Below are 21,544 nucleotides of genomic sequence, written 5' to 3'. Positions count from 1 at the left end.
ATGTGAATGGATATGACCTCACACTCATCTCTTCATTACCTTTCATTTTATTTTTCTTTCTATCAATGTTTGTTCTCCTTCCTATTTAAAGATGCTTGCCCTTCATAAGGGAATGAGAAAAACTGGAGTACAGTGATTTCTACCTTCTGTCAATCTATCATTCTTCCCAAACATAGCTCTATACTGAATTCTAGACAGGGGTGATAGGACCTCTGAGGTGGCAAAGATTGGTTCATGAGGGCAAAAGAAAGTCTAAAATATTAAAGTGGTTTTGTGGTCTCCCAAAGCAAAGCCCTACTTGACAAAATCTTATTTCTGGGTATCTTAATTTATCAAAATCTTAATTTCTCTTGTTGGGCAGAATTTGAATTGAGTATTTCTCTCTGGGGGGATTGCTAATGAAAAACCAGTTGGAAACACTTCTTTAAGCCAAAGTATACTTACCAAAGTGCTCAAATGTTTTTAGCATATAAAGAAGTCCCAATCTCATGAGAATCTGGCCTTCTTAATTCTCTTGTTACATGTCTGTTCCCTGCAGTGTGTTCCTTTTTCCCACTAGTGTTCACACGAATGGCCTTGGGTAAGTCTGGGAAAAGCTGGCCTTAGCCAGTTACACAAGGTTCTTTACTGCAGGGCTTCTCCGTGCGCCTCGAAATGTGGGCACGCTCGTTTCTTTCTCAAAACCACCCTGGGAAGGAGCATGGTCCCTGGCCTGTGTCACAGTTTGTAAAATAAGTTATGAATTGCTCAAGGTTCCATGGCCACGAAGTGGTGAAGACTAGGAGCGTGAGTGCTGGGCCGATCCTACCTTTGAAGTTCACATAGAACCCTCAACAAAATAGTTATTAGTATCATTTATTTAAGGCTTCCCTCACGGCTCAGATAATAAAGAATCTGCCTGCAATGCAAGAGACCCGGGTTTGATCCCTGGGTTGGGAAGATCCCTTGGAGAAGGGAAAGTCTACCCACTCCAGTATTCTGGCCTGGAGAATTCCATGGACAGAGGAGCCTGGCGGGCTATAGTCCATGGGATCGCAGAGTCGGACATGACTGAGCAATTAACATAATTTATTTACTGTTAATGAAATTTAGGAGCTTCCCAGCTGGTACTAGCGGTAAAGAACCTACTTGCCAATTCAGGGGACATAAGAGATGCAGGCTTGATCCCTGGGTTGGGAAGATCCCCTGGAGTAGGAAATGGCAACCCACTCCAGTTTTCTTGCCTAGAGAATACCATGGACAGAGGAGCCTGGTGGGCTACAGTCCAGGGGGTTTCAAAGAATCGAACACTACAGAGCATGTGCGCACAGTGAACTTTACAGCCTGTGGGCAGCTCCTGGGAAGAATCCCAAGCAGTCCTGGTGCAGGTCACTAATTGTTCTGTGTGCTGGTTGGAGACAGTAGTAGGTGAGAGATTCCAACCTTCCACAAAGTCCAATAAGCCCTCCCTGCTCCCTTGTTCCTTTTCCCAGCGTCTCTTTGGAAATCACTGGAATTGGGCTACTTTGGCTCCTCTCCAAAGGGCCTGCAGAAGTGAGCCAGCGAGCACATTGCTTCAAACGCTAGACTGGATCTGGCCCCTAAAACCTTGAACTTGGAAGGCACCCAGTCCAGTGCCTTGCAAACACAGGGCTCTGAAAAATGCCAGCCCTTCTCATTTTCATCCTCATGCTCCTTTCTTGTCTAAAGTCACACTCTGGCTTCTCATCTGGGTTTTACTTTCCATTTCTGAAATTTGTTCCTGCAAGATCTTACCCATCTGACATCCCAAAGCAGAGCACAGGGCTTTCCTGTAACCTTACCTGCAACCTCACACCTGGCCTTGAGAGGAGTGCCTCTTCAAGCAGGTGGCCCTCAGGTGTGTGCCCCACCCCGCCCTACATCTCAAAGGAAAACCACTCTGGAACTCTGAGATGCAGGGGCAAGGAAAACAGCCATAGTCCAGGAAAAGGATTTTTATTTTATTTAAAAATTATTTACAATGTATTGAGCCTTCATAAATACTTTATTTCAAAATCCTCTTTTTTTTTTTACTTTTTTTGTAACCTGGAGAAAATCTTGGGAGGGGGTGGGGTAAAGGGGGAGGTGTGGTGACAGGCTTCTTAGGGATTTTGCAAAGAGACGGGTGTGAAGCAACAGCAGTGGCCTAAGGCGTAATGAAAGGAAGACTGGCCAGGCGGAACCCTTGGGCCAGTGGCCAGCTGGGCAAGAAGACTGCGTGACTGCGCACCTTGTTTGAAACAGCATTCACCGGTTTGGGTCAGAGGCACCCAGCACCGAGGGCTGACACTTCGGCTGTTTCTGCCAGGCAAGGGTAGGTGTTGGGGGTGGGTGGTAGCTGTGAGTTATTTACGAGAAATCATGCACTGCTGAGCCTCAGGCAGGGCCAGGCAAAGGATGTGAAGTCAATAATACACTGCTGAAAAAGGCAAAGTCCACTTCCACATGCTGTGCCCCTCCTGTCTGCAGACACCTGCTGGGGTTTGGTGGGGACCAAGTTACGTGGGTGTACGCTGTAAATACCATAGGGTATGCCAAGGACTTCTGACGACTTCCACTTGGTGGGTGCCAGCTTTCGCCATCGATTTTGATGGACACTTGGGAAGGCCATTTACAACTAAAAATCTGTCTCAAACTACCCAGTATTCACTTCATTCTGCATTGCAGAAACTCTGGGCTGAAAGTTCCACTAGTTAAACAGTGGATTTTAATACTTTGCGGGTCTGAGAACTTTGAGAATCGTATGAAAGCTTTAGCCCTCTGGAAAACACACATAAGAAGGCAGACACTAAATTCTGACAGAGTTAGGGGTTTCATAGACCCTCTGAAGTCCAACAATGGACCCCCTGGAGTGACGGACCCCAAGTTAAGAACCCCTGAGGTAAAGGTTCCCGTGGGTAAGCATTTTCTTTTGAGATGCAAATAACCCAGAGGAATTATCAGTCTCTCCACCCTCTATGTGATTATTGATTGAATGGGTTTGGGGAAGTGGGAGTAATGGTTTTGGAGGAAGATGAGGGAAGCCTGAGAATTACATCCCCAAAGAAAAGTTAGGGAATGGTTTTGAGATGAGCACTGGATTACTGGATCCCTGATCTAGGGAACCCAATGGGTGGGATATACATCAGAAAGGGATACAAGTGTCCCAAAGACAACCTTCACTTACTTCCACATATTCTGTAAGGCTGGCTCTGTGGTTTCTCATCAGTTTACTCTTCAAGCAGGTCTGTGCAGTCATCCTGCCACCTGGTGGTTATCCTTGGAATTGCACCTGTCCCAAGTGAAGTGAAGTGAGGTTAAAGTTGCTCAGTCGCATAGGAAGGATTCTCTGCGACCCCATGGGCTACACAGTCCATGAAATTCGCCAGGCCAGAATACTGGAGTGGGTATCCTTTCCCTTCTCTAGGGGATCTCCAACCCAGGAATCGAACCCAGGTCTCCCGCATTGCAGGCGGATCTTCACCAGCTGAGCCACAACGGAAGCCCAACATCAGGTGAAAACGGTGTTGAATGTACCAGCTCTCTCTGGTACTTTATTCAGAGATCTGGTACATTCTAGGAATAAAGTACACTCAGCTGACTTGATGGAGTGAAGGAAAGGGTGGGGGTGGAGAAATGGACAAAAAAAGAAGAGTGATTCTTCAATGTTCCAGTGTAATACACACTGAAGCTGCATGAGAGCTTGCATCCTTCTTGGCTGACCTGGGCACTCTTTGGCTTTTCATGGCTAAAACTTTTCCATATATATATATATATATATATATATATATATATATATATTTGGAATTTAAAACCTGAAGTTCCATCTCTGGCTCCCAAATGGGTTTCTCTTCTCCTTGCTCCTCCTCTTCCAGAGCAGATTTACTGATGGACTGATGACTACTAATCAGGAGCCAAAACAGATGTGTCCCTGGGAAACACAGTGACTTGAGGTTCCATCTTACATTCTTTTCATTCCAGCTGAGACACACCTCCCAGGCTGCTGGAACCCTCTTCTAACAGGAAACTGGTCACCAACAGTTTTCTGTCCTGTAACGTCACATGGCAGCATGACTGAGTCCCGCTGCTCTAATGTTCTGGAGAAATTCTTGGTGCATCTCCTGAACTAACTCTCCTACCTGCTGCCCCAGCCTCCTTTGTTCTCACCTGCCAGTGGCACCTTTTGACCTAAGGGAAGCATGAAATATGGTGCCAAGTGACACCAAGGAACAGGAAGTGCATCAGGGGTCCTAGAGTGGCATTGTCAGCCTGGGGTCATTTCTTCTGCAGTCCCAGACTGTGCTATGGACGAGATCATTTTTAGCATGTTCCATTGAGGCACCTCCTTCCGTCACAGCCACCGCAAGGCTCTGAGTCAAACTGGAGGTGATGAGAGAAAAATCTGCCACACTGACGGCTAGGGGTGAAGAGGTGGTAAAGAAAGCAGTACGCTCTGTCACCAGTGGGAGGCCTTGGGGAGAAGCAGACGACGGGAGGATGGGTTCTCCCCAGAGCTCTGGAATCTCACGCCCCCAGTGGACGCTGACAGCGCTGTCATGTGATGAGAGGCGTTAAGTTGGAGTTCTCCTCAGAGGTTCTCTCTCCATCTGGTGACCTCTTCCTTTTTCGACCACCTGAAAAACACAGTTTCTAAGGGTCAATCTGTAAGGCTGGGAGAACATGAGTACTGTCTCAGGGGCCCAAGCGCTCTTCAAAATAGAAACAGGAATGGAGACAAAGCCCTCGATAGTTTGGCAGTAGTCTGCATTGTCTCCAGGTGCTAATATCAGCATATGCACATCTTGAAGGATTAGAATGCATCTTCCACCTGAGATGACATCTCCAAAAAGCTACATGTCCAGATTAGTGCCAATGGATCGAAGATTTCCTGGACGGGATCGAGCGAAGCCCACACAGTGTCCCAGGAGCATGCCTCCTCATCCCCAGCTCAAATGGTTGCCAGACACCCTCAGAGAGAAGACTGGTCTCACGGACTTTGATGTCCCTGAGCCAGAGGTGGTGGTTGTAGCTGGAAGCCATCCCCAGGGACCTACACTCTCTAGATCAGAGGCAACCTCTCTTCTGCATTGGGGTATGTGGGGGTGGAGGGTACTCTGTTCCCAGCTCCATTGTTTTTAGAAAGGAGTACTTTTCACCTTGTTCTCCCTGCCATGGACTTCCTTCCACAGAGGATATTGCTCTCCTTTTTATTGAGTTTCCTGAATACAAATTTTCTTTAAAAGACCAAGTTGTGAGTATTTTAGGTTTTGCAGGCCATTTGGTCCCTTTTGCAACTACTCAACTCTGCCGTTGTGGCCATCAATGACTAGTGGGTTCTATGATCCAATAAAGTGAAAGTGAAAGTGTTAGTTGCTCAGTTGTGTCTGACTCTTTGCGACCCTATGGATGGTGGCCCACCAGGCTCCTCTGTCCATGGAATTCTCTAGGCAAGAATACTGGAGCGGGTTGCCATTCCCTTCTCCAGGGGATATTTCCAACCCAGGGATTGTACCCAGGTCTCCCACACTGCAGGCAGATTCTTTACTGTCTGAGCCACCGGGAAGCCTCCTTATTTTTTATAGGAATGGGCAGGGGAGGAGGTCAGGATTTGATCTGTGGCCATGGTTTACAGACTCCTGCCCTAGACAACTACCCATTGAATGGGACAGACGCCCAAACTATCAAGGGTGCAGTACCTGCCCAAACCCCATTACAGGTTTCCACATTTGTACCTCACTTGGGTTCCCAAAAGGAGTCAATGGTTTCTCCTTCAGGAGTAAGATCCTAGCATGTTTTTCGTACTAACCAGCTGGTGGGTGGTTTTCATCCTGGTAAAGAAGTACTCACTCAAGGTTCTCAGCAACTTCTTGCCCATGGTTTCCTCCAAGTCGCTGCTGTAGGGGCTGGTCTCTGTGTCCAGGTTGATATGACAACATTCACTATCTGATGCTGAGAAAAAGAAAAGAAGAAAGAACACAAGCCTTTCTACCAGAACACCCAGGGATCCAGGTAGGGTGTTTTTTGCCAATGCTCCTTGGCAGGTGAAAGCTCAAAACCAGAGCCAAGGCAGTGGTGGCTGTAACATAGAAGGGATGTCCAGGAAGACAAAGGCTCTAATTACTTAGCAAGAGGCTTTTTAGGGCCACAAAAGGAACTAAGAAACAAGGGAAGAGGAGCAAGAATCCAACTCTCCAAGCACTGTTAGGTCAGACAGAGGCGAGAACATGAGAATTTCCACTCAGTATCTGCCAGATAAGAAGCACCTTGGAGGAAGGTCGGGTGTCACCTTCACCTTCCTCTCCTTGCATGAACCCTGAAAAAATCACAGGGCTCAATAACAGCTAAGCTCATGTGCTTTCTTCTTCCAAACCGAGGGGGGATTCAGAGAACTGCCAGATCTGAGAGCTGGAAAGGGACCCAGGCCCTGACCACCAATGCCTCTGAATCTCACTGTGGAGGCACATGGTGTGGTGGATTGGAGAAGCCATTTCCCTTCTCCAGGCGTAGGCCCTCATGTGTCATAAGAGGAGGATGGACTGGAATAATCTCCAAAGACTGGCCCATCTCCTCTATTCTCATTCCTTTGATATCATTCCTTGCTACATGTGTTAGCTATTAAAATCCATCATTCTAAAACCATCATTCTAAATTCAGGTCCTGGAATTGTGATTACGCATATCCTAGATTTTCTGAGTTAGCCACAAGTTCAAACATGTTGTCTCACTGACTTCAAAAGTCTATGAGCACTTGTCAGGTCACTGCTCTGGACTTGAGGGATCTCAGTCTTGTGGACTGGGGTGGGTCTGGAGGCAGGATGGGTGCTGGCCTTGGGGTCGTTGGTGTGTGTGTGGGGGGGGTGCAGAACACATGGAGATGATTAGCTTGATGATTAGCAGGCAAGCATAGAAGGATCTCAGGACTGGTGGGACGCTGGGAGCTTGGAGCAACACTGCAGTCAAGACAGGAGTATTCAGTGTCTCCATGGGAGGTGCTATGATCTCAGAGATCAGGACAGATCCTACAGATTACTGCTAGTCTCAGGGGCTCAAAGAAGGGGAAGAGCCCTGCCAGTAAGAGCAAAGGCTGACCTCAGTTTCCTAATCTATGTGCTCAATTGCTCATTCGTGTCCAACTCTTTGAAACCCCAAGGATTGTAACCTGCCAGGCTCCTCGGTACATGGGGATTCTACAGGCAAGAATACTGGAGTGGGTTGTCCAGCCCTCCTTCAGGTGATCTTCCCAACCCAGGGATTTAACCCAGGACTCCTGCATTGCAGGTGGATTCTATACTGTCTGAGCCACCAGGGAAACCCTTCCTAATCTATAAATTAGGCCTAATAATAACTTCCTAATATTTAGGGAGCACGGTACCAGTACTGTGATGCACCCTCCTATAAATGTTATTTCATCTCTGCTCAAAGCTACCCACCATGAAGCAGCCACCGTGATTTTTATCTATTAACATTAGGAAGAATGGGTTTCCTTGGGTGCTCCGTGGTAAAGTACCCGTCTGCTAATGCAGGGGATGTGAGCTTGATTCTGGGTCGGGAAGTTCTCCTGGAAAAGGAAATGGCAACCCACTCCAGTATTCTTGCCTAGGAAACACCATCGTCAGAGGAGCCTGGTGGGCTACAGTCCATGGGGACGCAAAAACGTCAGACATAACCGAGCGACTGAAAAACAACAAACATAAGGAAAGATATCTATTAAGCTAAGGAAACCGAGTCTTAGGTTAGAGTAACTTGCTTAAAGTTGCCGAACTCCTAAATGGGGAAGCCAGGGTCTGAATCCAGGTGAAAACCTAGCTAACAGTGTTCTGAGAATAAACGACCGCGGATCTGATGCCTGGGAGGTGCACAGTAAGCCTTAGTGTTCCTTCTCTGGTAGCATAAGGAGGTGGGGAGCTTTACGTGGGGGCTATGGTCCCAGACTTCCCTCACCTGGCTCACCTGGGGCCATACCAGGACCCAATGGCCTTGACCCATCCCCCCTTTACTTCCACGGGACTCAGCTTCCCTCCCGGACCTGCTCTAGCGGGCACAGCGGCAGGAGACAGCGAGAGCTGTTGCGTGTTCTGCTCCTCAAAGTCGGTCATTTCCTCCCGGGTGAAGGCCATCTCCTCCATCCGCAGGTACACGACCTCGCCGGGGCTTCTCAGCCCATCTGAGCGGCTGCCTGGGGAGGACAGTAAGTGTATCATCTTGCTGGTCTGGAGGAGACCTGAGGCCCCCTGAGAAGAGACTGCAGCTCTGGGCGGGGCCGAGGAGGGAGGCGGGGCCGGGGAGGGAGGCGGGGCCAGGGAGGGAGAAGGGCCTTCCCCACCCCACAGCGGCCTAGTTCATCACCTCCCAACCGGCTTACACGGCAGGCTGCTCCGGTGGCTCAGGAGGGTGGCAGCAGGGTCATCCTTGGGAGTCTGGGGTGTGCCCCGGGTCGTGGAGGCCTCCATGTCGGGGGACTGGGGTGAGCTCTCCATGTGGCAGGCGGTGAGCGCGTTCTGGTACTGCTGCCGTGTGATCTGGAAGATGGAGGCACAGAGCTGGGTCGAGGTTCAGGAGAAGCTGGGCAGAGCCCTCCCTGGACCTGGCTCACCTTCCTGAGCTCAGAAGCACCCCCGCTAAGGTGCTTTGGAACCTTTGGCCTTGGTGGCCTGGGATCCATGTTCTGGGGCCCAGCAGCTAAGGGGCAAAGAGGGAACCCCTTTGCCAACAGCGTTCTGTTCATTTTTATTGGCTCTGGACTCTTACACCTGGAGGAGCCTTCTCCTGAGACCCCGGAGAGGATGGAAGGCCCTTCAGTTAGCAGGCGGTTGCCCATGGAGAGGTTTAAAACACAGGCTTACGTTGTTGCCAAGGGCCCTCTTCCTAAAGGGCAGTCAATGAGGACTCAGCAAGAACAAGATCGATAACTTGTGTAGAGGCTGAAATAAGAAACCTCCATATGAAGAACATAAACTTTGGCAAAACCACAGATGAAGTCAATTTATTACTACTGTTTTTTTCTAATGCCTTCCATAATCATATAGGAATCCATTTGATAAATCCTTCAAGAAAGTAGTGCCAGGAAGAAGCTCCTTTCTGTAGATGCATTATATACTTCCTTATATTGAATGAGGACTCAAATATCCACGAGGTTTCCTTTTTTTCCTTTTATGACAGGAAGCTCACAAATCTATTTATTTGCAGTAACAAACTCATTCCTGATTTGCACCAAATTTGGCTTGTAATCTCAACTTTTATTTAAAACATCATTGGGTTATTTATTTTTGGAAATCCTATATATTATTGGAAGTGCTACAAATATACTAAAGAGATGGAACTGATGATTCGATTTTCAGACATTGGTGAAGGCTCTAGTGCTAATGTTATGCAGAAGAGTTTGCTTTTGCAGACAGACATTGGAATATGAGAATAAAACCTTCCATCCATTTAGTGCATTATGGCTTACAGAGTACTCAGGAATGCATTATCTCCTTTGGGCACCATGGCTGCAAGGGGGTAAGCATGAGAGGTCCTGTGATGCCCATTTTACAAATAAGGAAATGAAGTTCAGAAAGGTTGGGGATTTGCCTAAGGTTTGACAGTTAGCAAGCCTTCAGAGCTCCAGCCCTGAGATGTGCATTCTATTTGGGAAAGTGCTATTCATTCTCAGGGGCCAGGAGATGGAAGGCGAGGTGGGACTGTAGAACTCCAAGTTCTCTGAGGAGAAGTTCCAGGGTCTGATAATGGCTAGGATCTGCTGTGCAATCTGGGCATTTCAGTTTAAAGGGCCTTTACTCTTGCTGTCCAGGGGAAAGCATCTGAGCTCACCTCTGTACATTGTAAATGCACCTGGCTTCATTAGGCTGCCTTTCACAAAACTTTAGGGGAAGTCCCTCCAAAACAGCTATGTTGTTTGGGGGTTCCATAGGCATCAGATGGGAGAAGGCAATGGCAACCCACTCCAGTACTCTTGCCTGGAAAATCCCATGGATGGAGGTGCCTGGTAGGCTGCAGTCCATGGGGTTGCTAAGAGTTGGACACGACTGAGCGACTTCACTTTTGCTTTTCCCTTTCATGCATTGGAGAAGGAAATGGCAACCCACTCCAGTGTTCTTGCCTGGAGAATCCCAGGGACGGGGGAGCCTGGTGGGCTGCAATCTATGGGGTCGCACAGAGTCGGATACGACTGAAGCGACAGCAGCAGCAGCAGCAGCTGGCATCAGATGACTGAAGAGAGGTAAGACACATGGTCTGAGCCAAAGTTATTATCAAAACTCAGTCTTCTAATGTTACCATGGGTTTCTAAAAATGAAGCTTTCTTGGGAGTCTTGAAGGTTCTCCTGGCTTAAACGACAGGAAAATGTCCTAAATGACTCTTGGTAAGCCCAACAAAGCACTTGATATTATTCTATTTGGGTTCTTTTAACTAGTTAGTTTAGATTTGGCTTCCAGTTTAGTTCCCTGGTGACTCAGATGGTAAAGAATCTGCCTGCAATGCAGGAGACCTGGATAAATCTCTGGGTCAGGAAGATCTGGAGAAGGGAATGGCTGCCAGCTCTAGTATTCTTGCCTGGAGAATTCCATGGGCAGAAGAGCCTGGCGGGCTACATATAGTCCATGGGGTCCCAAAGAGTTGGACATGACTGAAGGACTAACACTTTCACTTTTTCACTTTTAGTTAAAGACCAAATGATTCTTCGCCTAAAAAATATGGTGTGAAACACACTGCCTATTCAAGACAAAGGCATTGGGCAATGCCTTGGTTACCTGCTCTAGGGATCTCACAGCCTTGCTTTCACAATGCTTCCTCTTTTAAGTTAGAAAAGTCACAAACAAATATGATGTCAACAAAAATGAAAGTTGCTCAGATGTGTCTGACTCTTTGCGACTCCATGGACTGTTGCCTGACAGGCTCTTCTGTCCATGGAATTCTCCAGGCCAGAGTACTGGACTGGGTAGCTGTTCTCTTCTCCAGGGGATCTTCCCAACCCAGGGATTGAACCCAGGTCTCCCGAATCGCAGGTGGATTTTTTACCACCTGCATCAAAGTGTCCCTTTAAAAGAAATTTGAGAAGGCACTAGCCAAATGTATTCAGGAAATCTCCCCAGCTGCATTTCTAGATTCAAGCATCACTTTTTGTCAGTTCCCTCCTCCTGTTCACCTGTGAAGCCTCTTCTACCTAGCACAGTACTATCCAAGAAAAATACAATGTGAGATCACATAGGTAAATTTTTTTTTTTGGCCGAGCAGCATGTGGGAGCTAAGTTGCCTTACCAAGAATTGAAATTATGCCCCCTGCATTGGAAGCACAGAATCTTAACCACTGGACCACTAGGGAAACCCCCACATAGGTAATTTAAAATTCTCTAGTTGTCAAGTTTTTAAAAAAAGTAAAAGCAAACAGGTGAAATTAATTTTATACATTTCATTTAACTTAACATATCCAAAATAGCTTCACTTCAATGTGTCACCAATATAAAATAATTAATGAGGAATCTTACATTCTTCTTTGTATCAAGTCTTTGGAATCCAATATGTATTTTACATTCTAGCAAACCTCAGTTTGGATGAGCCACATTTCATATGCTCAACAGCCACATATGGCCACTGGATTCTGCATCAGACACTGACGGTCCAGCAGATCAACTAAATAGCTCTGCCCAGTTTTGACAATCCAGCCTTGCATGGCCAGCACAGAATCACTGGTCTGGCTCAGCCCCTTTTACATTCCTTGAGTGCACCATATTCACTTGCCTTCCTTACCCCTTCCTTCCCTCTCCCTTTTGACCTTGCCTTCCCTCACCTTTTAGTCTTTCTTAATTCTTAAAGGTCCAGTGCATTCTCCAGCCAATACAGTGCTTAAAATAAAGTGTCATATGATTTCATAATCAATTAGAAACTACCCTGCATTGGTCACTGTCATTTGATTTATAGTTCTTTTCCCCAATTATATTTCTTGATTACAGCTCATGATGCCTAGAACCATTGTTAACTGCTTACGAAATACTGACTGGCACCAAGCGAATGAAACCACTGTTCAAAGGACAGCATCTTCTTATTCTCTCTTCACTACTGTAGCTACCATTTCTTAGCAATAGCTTGAGTTCAAGTTGTCTTTTACTCTAGCCAGTTAAGAACTCAAGTGTCCTCTAAATTACAAAAGAAATGGAGATCAGTTGATCTTGAAACTAACAGGAATTAAGGGTACCCTTTGGGACATTTTGACTTAGCAGTCAATGCATCCAGAAGTTCACCTTTGAGCCAGAGTGATGTTTCCAATCCTCTTATGGTGTTCTGCTTACATTTTCAACTCTCGGGTGGTTTACTCATCCCTCAAGGGCTTCCCTGGTAGCTCCTTGGTAAAGTATCCACCTGCCAGTGCTCAAGATGAGGGTTTAATCCCAGGTCAGGAAGATCCCCTGGAGATGGAAATGGCAACCCACTCCAGTATTCTTGCCTGGGAAATCCCATAGACAGTAAAGTCTGGCAGGCTATAGTCTGTGGAGTTGCAGAAGAGTTGGACACAACTTAGCGACTAAACAGCAACAGAAATTCATCCCTCAAAACACAATTTTGCAATTTAGAGATTCTGCCTCCAGATGGTGATGGGGCATCTTTGCCATGGTTACACAATTCAGGTTATACAACATCTGTCAAATGTTCTTAATTTAAAGATGATATTAATATTTGTTGAATACATTAAAGAATTCCTAAAGATTCTTTGGTACCTTCGTAACTTATTAACTCCTGTTAATCATGGCTTTGGGGCTTTCCCGGTGGCTCAGTGGTAAAAAATCTGCTTGCACTGCAGGAGACTTAGGAGATGAGGGTTCGATCCCTGGGTTGGGTCGATCTCCTGGAGGATGGCATGGCAACCCACTCCAATATTCTTGCTTGGATAATCCCATGGCCAGAGAAGCCTGGTGGGCTACAGTCCCTAGGGTCACAAAGAATCGGACAGGACCGAAGCGACTGAGCATGCACACACACACACACAAACACAAACAAACACAGACACAATCATGGCTTTAATACCTTTCCCAGATACTCACTGGATATTGGATATACCTTTCTTTCTAATTTTATATTGAACTCAAATTATGCCTGGACTTAATGAACAGTTCTAGAACTTAGTCTGTTGGACAGGAAAAGCCTCTGCAGTCAGTCATAGGGGCTTAGGCCAGTGAAATCACCCTTGAGCTTTCTCAAAAACTCTTCGTATTAAAAAAAAAAAAGGTGGGCTTGAGGAGGTGAGTAAAAGAGCAACCTGAACATGGCCCTAAAAGTCCATTCAGTCAGGAAAAAAAAGTCATCTTATATTAAAAAACAAAACAGAAAAATCAAACCCTTAGGTTAAACAAGAGCTTGAACTTACAATGTTCCCTTCTGTAGAACAACCCATTGCAACTGAAGTTTTTAAGTGACTTGAACCACAAGTTGAAAGAGATTTCTGAATAATACTTTACTAGGTTTCTAGCCTTCCCTAAACTTCTACTGACAGGTAGCTTTCTCAATTTCAAAATATCTAGGTAGACAAAAGGACCATGTGCAGTGATGCCCCGCTGCCCCAGTCACAGCAAGGCCCTCTGGCCTGAGATAAAGGATGACACCTGTACCTGAGAATTGACCTCAGATTTGGAGCTCTCAGCATGCCACTGGCTCACTGTCAGGAAAGGGACTTTCCTTTTATGTTCCTTGTTATTTATAGAATGTTCCATTTGCTTTTAGAAGTGGATATATGAGATATGTGAGATCAATTGTAAATTTTAGGAAAATCCTTACAAACTTGTTGGGTATTCATCCTAACACATTCCATTTTGAGGAATAGCCAAATCCATCTCCTAAAAGTTCTCTCCAAGCTGTGCACTCCCAGAGATGTTTCAGAAAACTCTGGGCTTATCATAGTTGCTCACTAAACATGACGCCTCAAAACCTCCTTCACTTTTCTCTCCAAAGTCTCATGGATTTTCTCGACTTATGATATAAATGGTGTTATGGACTGGATGTTTATGTTCCTCCAAAACTCATATGCTGCAATTCTAACTTCCATGGTGATGGCATTAGGAGGTAGAGCCTTGGAGGTAGTCAGGTCATGAGCAGGGAGCCCTCATGAATGCGATTGGTGCCCTTATAAGAAAGAAGCCTACTTCCTCTATCTCCCCATCTCCCTGCTCCTTCCCACCACATGAGGATACACAGAGAAGACAGCCATTTTCAAACCATGAACTGGACTCTCACCAGATGCCATCTGGATTGACCAGCACCTTGAACTTGGAGATCCAGCTTCCAAGAACTGTGAGAAATAAATGCGGTCTGAGTCGCCCAGTCTATGGTAATTGTTATAACAGCTAAAATAGACTAAGACAAGTGGAAAGACCTGAGAAACGAACTTAACAAAAATTCCCAATGCACTTAAAACAGAATCCAGACCCTGTGCTCTGGCCTAAAGATGCCAGGTAACACTGCTACCCACATTCTATTCCCAACTCATGTCAGCCTCTGTCTGCACATAATGCGCCAGGCCAAATATCCTTGGACCACCAAACTCTCTCCTGCCTCTGTCATTTCTATCTTGAACATTCTCTCCACAGCCCCTTCCAGGTCCCAAGAGAAAATTTCCTTTTCTCAGCCTGCTCTAATAACCATTTCTAAAGCAGCCTCCTTGCCAACTCTGCCCAGGCACTGTTTATCCCATGATCTATTTCCTTCAGAGCCTTCATCATTCTCCTAAATAACCTAGGTTACTGATGTGGTTACTTGTTTATCACCTTTCTCCTCCTGTGAGCCTGGAAGCTCTAGAAAAGCAGGAACTTGCAGTCTTGTTGACCACAGTATCTCGTTGATGCCTAGACAGTGCTGAGCACGAGCAAGTAGTCAGTAGATACCTGTTGAGCCACTGACTCATATCATGACCTTCAATTTCTTTTCCCACAAACCACGTGCCCAGTACTACCAACCACTGAGTTAGCACAGCAGAATTTCTCTCCTCCCACTTTTTCCTACCCCACTTCTGAGGACGGTCTACAATGACAGGGCTTCAGGGCTGGTGGCAAGAGGGAGGAGAATCGTGGGCTGTTGTTTTCTGAGGTTCAACCTCATTATCATGATAGACTAGTTAAAGTGTCCACAATCATACATACCGTGCATACTGTTGGATTTGTTACTAAAGCACTTTCCCTTGGCTCTATCAGCTCTGATTTCCCTGAACTCTCTCAAAGTCCAGTGACTTGAGGGACTTGGACTCTGGAGACAGAGAGACTTAATCTTGCAGCATGCAGCTTGGTTCTGCCACTTCCCAGCTATGAGAACTTATACTCCGCAAACTCCCACGTGTATGTATGCTGAGTCACTTCAGTTGTCTCTGACTCTTTGTGACCCCATGGACTGGAGCCTGCATGGCTCCTCTATCTGCAGAATTTCCCAGGCAAGAATACTGGAGTGAGTTGCCATTTCCATCGCCAGGGGATCGTTCTGACCCAGGGATCCAACTGGCATCTCTTATGTCTCCTGCACTGGCAGGTGAGTTCTTTACCACTAAAACCACCTGGGAAGCCCCCTCAAGCTCCCATTTCATCTATAAACTGGGGATGATAGAGTACCTACCTCTTAAGGTGGTTGTGGGACTAAGTGGATAATTCAGATCAAGGACTTAAAGTGCATAGCACAGAGCACGCTACCAACAGTCACTACCCCAGCCCACTCCAGAGGTACGGCCCCTCCCCTGGTAACTCTCCATGGTTGCTTTTATCAATGATGTGTATTTTAGTTCAGGGTGTCTACAGAGTCATGGAACACAGAAAGCCAGTTAGCACACACCACCCTCAAATTATCAGGGTGAGTGTTCTGAACAGAAGGAGAGGACCTTCTCCCACCTTTGTGATTCAGCACACCATCATCCGGCCTGCAACCGGAACGACAGTCACCAAGTAAGCATGTTGGGTGTTTAGTTGGACTCAGGTAAATAGGTTTCCCTCTGATCTCAGGCCAAGTGTGCAATGATTTGCGGAATGCTAGCAAACAAAACCAACAAAATAAAACCTATCAAAGCAAGAGAAAGGAGGAAATCTTAGAATATGTTTGTCTAATATTAAACTCAGTGAGGGGTATGAAGAAACAGCTTTCCTTAACTATAAGGTGATAAGCATTGCTGCCTCTCTCATACTTGCAAAGTGATTCTCTTCAAATAGCTCAGTGACAGGGCAAGGTGGTATGATAATTATACAAAGATTTTCAGCTAACCTAACAGGTTGCATTGTGTTTTAGATTTCTAGATAATAATATGTGAAACCTTATACATATGTAAGATCATAGCTGGGATTCCCAGGTGGCTCAGTGGTAAAGAATCTGCCTGCCAATGCAGAAGACGCAGGAGATGTGGGTTCAATCCCTGGGTCAGGAAGATCCCCTGGAGGAGGAAATGGCAATCCACCCCAGTATTCTTGCCTGGGAATCCCCACAGAAAGAAGAGTCTGGTGGACTAGAGTCTGTGGGGTCACAAAGAATGGAACACCACTGAGCATGCATGGAGGCACCTGAGAAGCCACTGTACACTATATACTACTACATTGTTGTTGTTGTTTATTTCCTAAGTCGCGTCCAACTCTTTTGTGACCCTATGGACTGTAGCCTGCCAGGCTCCTCTGTCCATGGGATTTCCCAGACAGGAATACTGGAGTGGGTTGCCATTTCCTTCTCCAGGGATACTCTACTATATGCTTGGTTTATTAATCCCCTGCAAATTTATCTTGAATAAACCAAATCAACCTTGAGCCAATGATGGGGCAATTAAAGGAAACAGTCCTGCTGGCAACTTCTCTCAGGCAAGCTAATTCCCTATCTCTTCCTGCCTCAGTTTTTCCACATGAAAAATGGGGAGACAGTCATGAACAACCAGGGTTCAAATGAACAAAGGAACAATAATAGTGACAAATAATTAACAGAATAGAACTGACTGGGGAGAAAAAAAAAACTGACTGAAACCAGGGCCTTTGGAAAGCCGAGGTATGGTGTTCATGCCGCATTCTCTTGGAACGGGGAACAGAAGGCTGCAGGGTCGGGGTGAGGGGAAGGCCCTCTGCAGAGTTACCTTCACGAACTGCACGTCGCTGAGGATGTGGACCGAGTAGTCGGGCGTGTAGAGGTTGTTGCTGCTGCTGCATAGCTGGGTGTTGCTCCCCCCAAAGTCGCTGCGCTCGCGGTTCGGAGACTCCGAGCGGTTCAACCCACTGCAGCGGGAAGGGGACCGGTTTACTGCAGATGATGAGAGAGGAGATGGGGGGAAGGCAAGGAGGGTGGGGTGGGGAGGCAGCAGGGGGAAATAAAAGAGGGAGAGAGAGGAAGGGGTGTTGTTTACTGAGGTCCCACAGGACATTTAGGTTATGGCAACACGGGGCCCTCACCTCTCCCCTCAGAGCCCAGGAAATGCCCTGCTGCTCCATTTATGAGTAACAAATTCAGACCTCTGGGCTCCACTTGGCTCAGGCTCCTTCCCTTCCCGTGACCTCTACCAGCGGGGAGCTGGGTGGTCCACTGCCTTTCTTGGTTCAGGGGTAAGGAAGGGCAAGAGATGAGGACCCTGCTGGGAATGTGGGTGGCTACCCCAGACCATGAGACCCTTTATTAACCAAAGTGAGTTGTTTTATATAAACTCCATTCACAAACCTTCTTTCAGAAAGGCTGAAGCCTTAGGTTTGCCCTAAAAACCACCTGGCAAGCACAGGTAACCAGCTCTCACTGTGGTCAGGCATTTCAGAGGCAATGTCAGGCCTGCTCCATAACTGGCAGGCAGGGACCAGCAGAGACCCACAAGCCATATGGATAGATATTTAAATCACATCAATAAACTGTTAAAATATGCTCTATACTTCTCCTTGACAAATATACCGTCTTAACAACCTAGTAGGCCAGGTCAGGCTCCTTAGATTTTTGTGCCAGAAAATAGGCTGCAGGGGAGACCCTGCCCTGCCCTAGGGCTTCCTGGCCTGGTCTCCTAGAGCTGTCTGGGTGGAAAATTCAGGAGTCCTGTATCTGAAATATGTTCTAGAAGGAAAAACACAGCTCTGGGTGGTATACATCCCTTTGGCTCTGTGAACTACTCACCCCACAGAGAGGAGGTGGAGCTGGGGAAGGCCAAAGTGGGGCCCCCTCTGGGGGGGTCTCAGGCAGGGCTCTCTCTAGGCTCACAGGCTGGAGGCTGGAATAATGCTCCAGACCTTCTGTCAAAGGCCTCCTGAATATTCTGAGTCAGTCAGAATATTATTTTTTCCATTTTCAAGAACAATTTCTTGGGAAAGTTCAATTATGATCGTATCACTTGATTTCAAAATGGACTGGGAACTGCCCTCCCAGGATCAACAGAAGAGAGGTTCCTAAGGTGACCCTAGCATTATCTCCACCACAGAATAACCCTGAGTGAGACTGCAAAGCCCTTTCCACCGCTCAGCATCCCTCTGACACCACTCTGCATTTCTTCCCAAGAAAGAGAAGTGGGAAGCTGCAGCCTCTCCTAACACAGTCAGTTCAGGGGCGCCAATGAAGAGCCTGATTGTTTAGAGATTAGGCTCCTCGGTTCCTTCAGGGAAGAACCTTAGGAATTTAATTTTGTTTCTTAAGATAATGCTGCCATCAATCAAAATGATTAGCATCTCTTTGGAGTGACTTCTGGAGGTCTGACGGTCTGTTTAGCTGTCAAGCTGTTACTGTTGTCTGGCAAACCATGTAGAGGGAAGATTAAAATGACAATATGTTGAATCATTTTCTCATTAGAGCCAGAATAATCACTACCTTGATCAGATTATAGAATTAAGGGTTCTACCTCCAGTCTTTCCCTTCTCAGTTAAGTGTTATCCATATATACACTGTAGAAACCTGGGAGTCTCCTGTGACTCCTGCCAATCCATCAGCCCCACATCAGGTCTCTATCTCCGCTCAAGTCCCAGTTACTGTCACTCTTGCCTCGGCTACAGTCTGGTCTCCCCAATTATAATGTCATAATCTGTTCTTACCTCAGCTGTCAAAAGCACATTTTAAAAACACAAATCAGGGGACTTCCCTGGAAGTCCAGTGGTTAAGAATCTGCCTTGCAATGTAAAGGACACAGGTCAATTCCTGGTGGGGGAATTAGCAACTAAGACCACATGCCACAGCTGGAGAGTCTGTGCGCTGCAACAAAAGATCCTGAGTGCCACAACTAAGACCTGGTGTAGCCAAATAAATAAATATTAAAAACAAACAAAAACACACAAATCAGGTTCCAGTTGAATCTAAGCCCCCCATGACTTGACCCTAAGCCCTAAGCCCCCCATGACTTGACCCCTGCTTTCCCATCTGATCTCCTCCTGGGGCTCTTCCCCACCTTGCTTGTTCTGCTCTAGCCTACTGGCCCCCTTGTGGATCCTCAATCATGTAAGCCTCCCCCACCTCAGTAGATGCCATTACCCCTGCTCCCCTCGCCCTCATTTTACCTTCATGCCCCCTTTTCTCTCCTCATTTTAGCCCTCCAATCCCTGCACTCACTTTTCAGTCATTAGGTCCCTGAAGGAGTTTTAATTTAGAATCTAAATTTTGTTTTTAAAAAGATTTCAGAGCTTTTAGTCACTCTGGAATCAGAAAGCCTTTTCCAGCAACCTAAGTCTTTCCCGGTAGACTGATTTCTTGAAGTGAGGGGTGGGCAGAAGGACACTCCAGAATGCACTGCCAAGGCCCCATAATTTGAGGAAGAGGCCTCAAGAAACATCAGAACTTTCTGTTTGTCTGTCTATTTAATAAGAGTGTGTGAAACCAGGAGTCCTGGAGTCCTGCTTACCAGCTGCGTGACACCAGAGTGACCAGGGGCCGAGAGGGACAATGATGGTGATGTGGAGAACGGAATAAAGCGCCAGTGTGACTACAGAGCAGCAGTATTGGGCAGAAAATGACCCATTCACATTTGGCCCTGGTCCCTTGAAATAAATGGACAAGGTCTGGCTTGACCCACTATGGCTGTTCTGAGGTGGTGGCTGACTGAGTCAGTTGGTAGTGCTTACTCAGGTCTGGCTGTCTGGAAAAGGGGGCAGGCAGTCCTGCAGGAGTGTGGCTTCCTTGGTTGAGAAGAGTCTGGAAAACCACACCTTGATCTGGTAGGTTGTTGTCTTCAACTCAGTTTGGAACAAAGAGAGTGGGTGTGAGCAGGGGTTTGTGGCTTCAGTTACCCTGAGAAATAACCACTGCTCATGGATAATCCTCCACTTTGCCTGGTGGGACCTGTGCCCCACAACCCCACACCTCTGTTCTATATTCTCATCCCTTATGTCATCATTCAAGACAGCTTCAGCAAGGCTGATAGGGAAATATATTGTGCTTACTAATCAACTTCCACTTACTTACAAGCTATGACAAACCTAGACAGCATACTAAAGAGCAGAGACATTACTTTGCTGACAAAGGTCCGTCTAGTCAAAGCTATGGTTTTTCCAGTAGTCATGTATGGATGTGAGAGTTGGACCATAAAGAAGTGAAAAACTGATGCTTTTGAACTGTGGTGTTGGAGAAGACTTTTGAGAGTCCTGTAGACAGCAAGATCAAACCAGTCAATCCTAAAGGAAATCAGTCCTAAATATTCATTCAGCTGAAGCTGAAACGTCAATACTTTGGCCTCCTGATGCCAAGAACTGACTCACTGGAAAAGATCCTGATGCTGGAAAGATTGAAGGCAGGAGGAGAAGGGAACAACAGAAGATGAGATGGTTGGATGGCATCACTAACTTGATGGACATGAGTTTGAACAAGCTCCGGGAGTTGGTGATGGACAGGGAAGCCTGGCATGCTGCAGTCCAAGGGGCTGCAAAGAGTTGGACATGACTGAGCGACTGAAATGAACAGAATTAACTTCTGCCTGAATCACTTCCACTTGCTGTTGAAAACAGAGGAAACAGTTTCAGCCCTGTTCTTCCCAAAGCTCTCATCTTCACCAGCGCCCAGCGCAGGCGTGTCACCCTGCTGTCACTCACAGGGCCCACACGCCAAACACAAGCAACATCAATGTTGTGCTGGGAGGAAAAACATGTTTCTTTCTTTTTTTTTTTTTAAGTGAAGACAATGCTATTGAAGATTTATTCATAATATCCCAAAGGATTCCCAACACCAAAAGATACAACTGTCTTACAAAGGTTGGGTCTATAAAAGCCATCTTTAAAATGAAAAAGGAATCTTTATTTCATGACAAAGAAAGTCCCAGCCCATCTGACTGTTGTGCAAGATCAATGACTTTGTGTCCCAGAGCCTGACATTCCTCAATAGGTAGGATGCTGATGACTCGGCATTTTGGTAATTGTGCACATACACTCAGAAGTTTTTGAGCAAGGGAAATGGAAATGCTTTTAATAAAAAAAAGAGAGAAGAAATCAGTAACAGACGAGTGTCCCAGCAGCATGGCAAACTAGTTCAAGTTGTATAATTCCCCTTGGCATTTTCTAAGAGCACAGAGGCACAGCTTGGGGGAGTGAAGAGAGAAGAAAAATTCTAAGCACAGAGCAAAGAGGTCTAAGAGGCGACGAACTGGGTAGTGATGCATGAAACTGACCACAGGATCCCTCAGCAGGGTGCA

The 21,544-nt window shown here is 46.5% G+C and overlaps 1 protein-coding gene across 2 annotated transcripts in view; it reads right to left on the bottom strand.

Annotated features, from left to right (window-relative positions):
• Positions 1–1,986: 1,986 nt before the first annotated feature.
• The window catches only part of CNNM1 (cyclin and CBS domain divalent metal cation transport mediator 1), a 65,177-nt gene continuing 45,619 nt past the window's right edge, over positions 1,987–21,544 (bottom strand). For both annotated transcript variants that reach the window (XM_070470010.1, XM_070470011.1), the window contains 5 exons: positions 17,048–17,211; positions 8,341–8,497; positions 8,005–8,154; positions 5,827–5,928; positions 1,987–4,613 (listed from right to left, as the gene is read on the bottom strand). In XM_070470010.1, the coding sequence (XP_070326111.1) occupies positions 4,534–4,613; positions 5,827–5,928; positions 8,005–8,154; positions 8,341–8,497; positions 17,048–17,211 (653 nt within the window). In that variant the 3' untranslated portion in view covers positions 1,987–4,533. The remainder of the gene's footprint in view (positions 4,614–5,826; positions 5,929–8,004; positions 8,155–8,340; positions 8,498–17,047; positions 17,212–21,544) is intronic.

This window comes from Odocoileus virginianus, chromosome 7 (assembly GCF_023699985.2).
Source record: "Odocoileus virginianus isolate 20LAN1187 ecotype Illinois chromosome 7, Ovbor_1.2, whole genome shotgun sequence".
In the NCBI taxonomy this organism is placed as follows: domain Eukaryota; kingdom Metazoa; phylum Chordata; class Mammalia; order Artiodactyla; family Cervidae; genus Odocoileus; species Odocoileus virginianus.
This window is presented reverse-complemented; position numbering and strand designations above follow the sequence as displayed.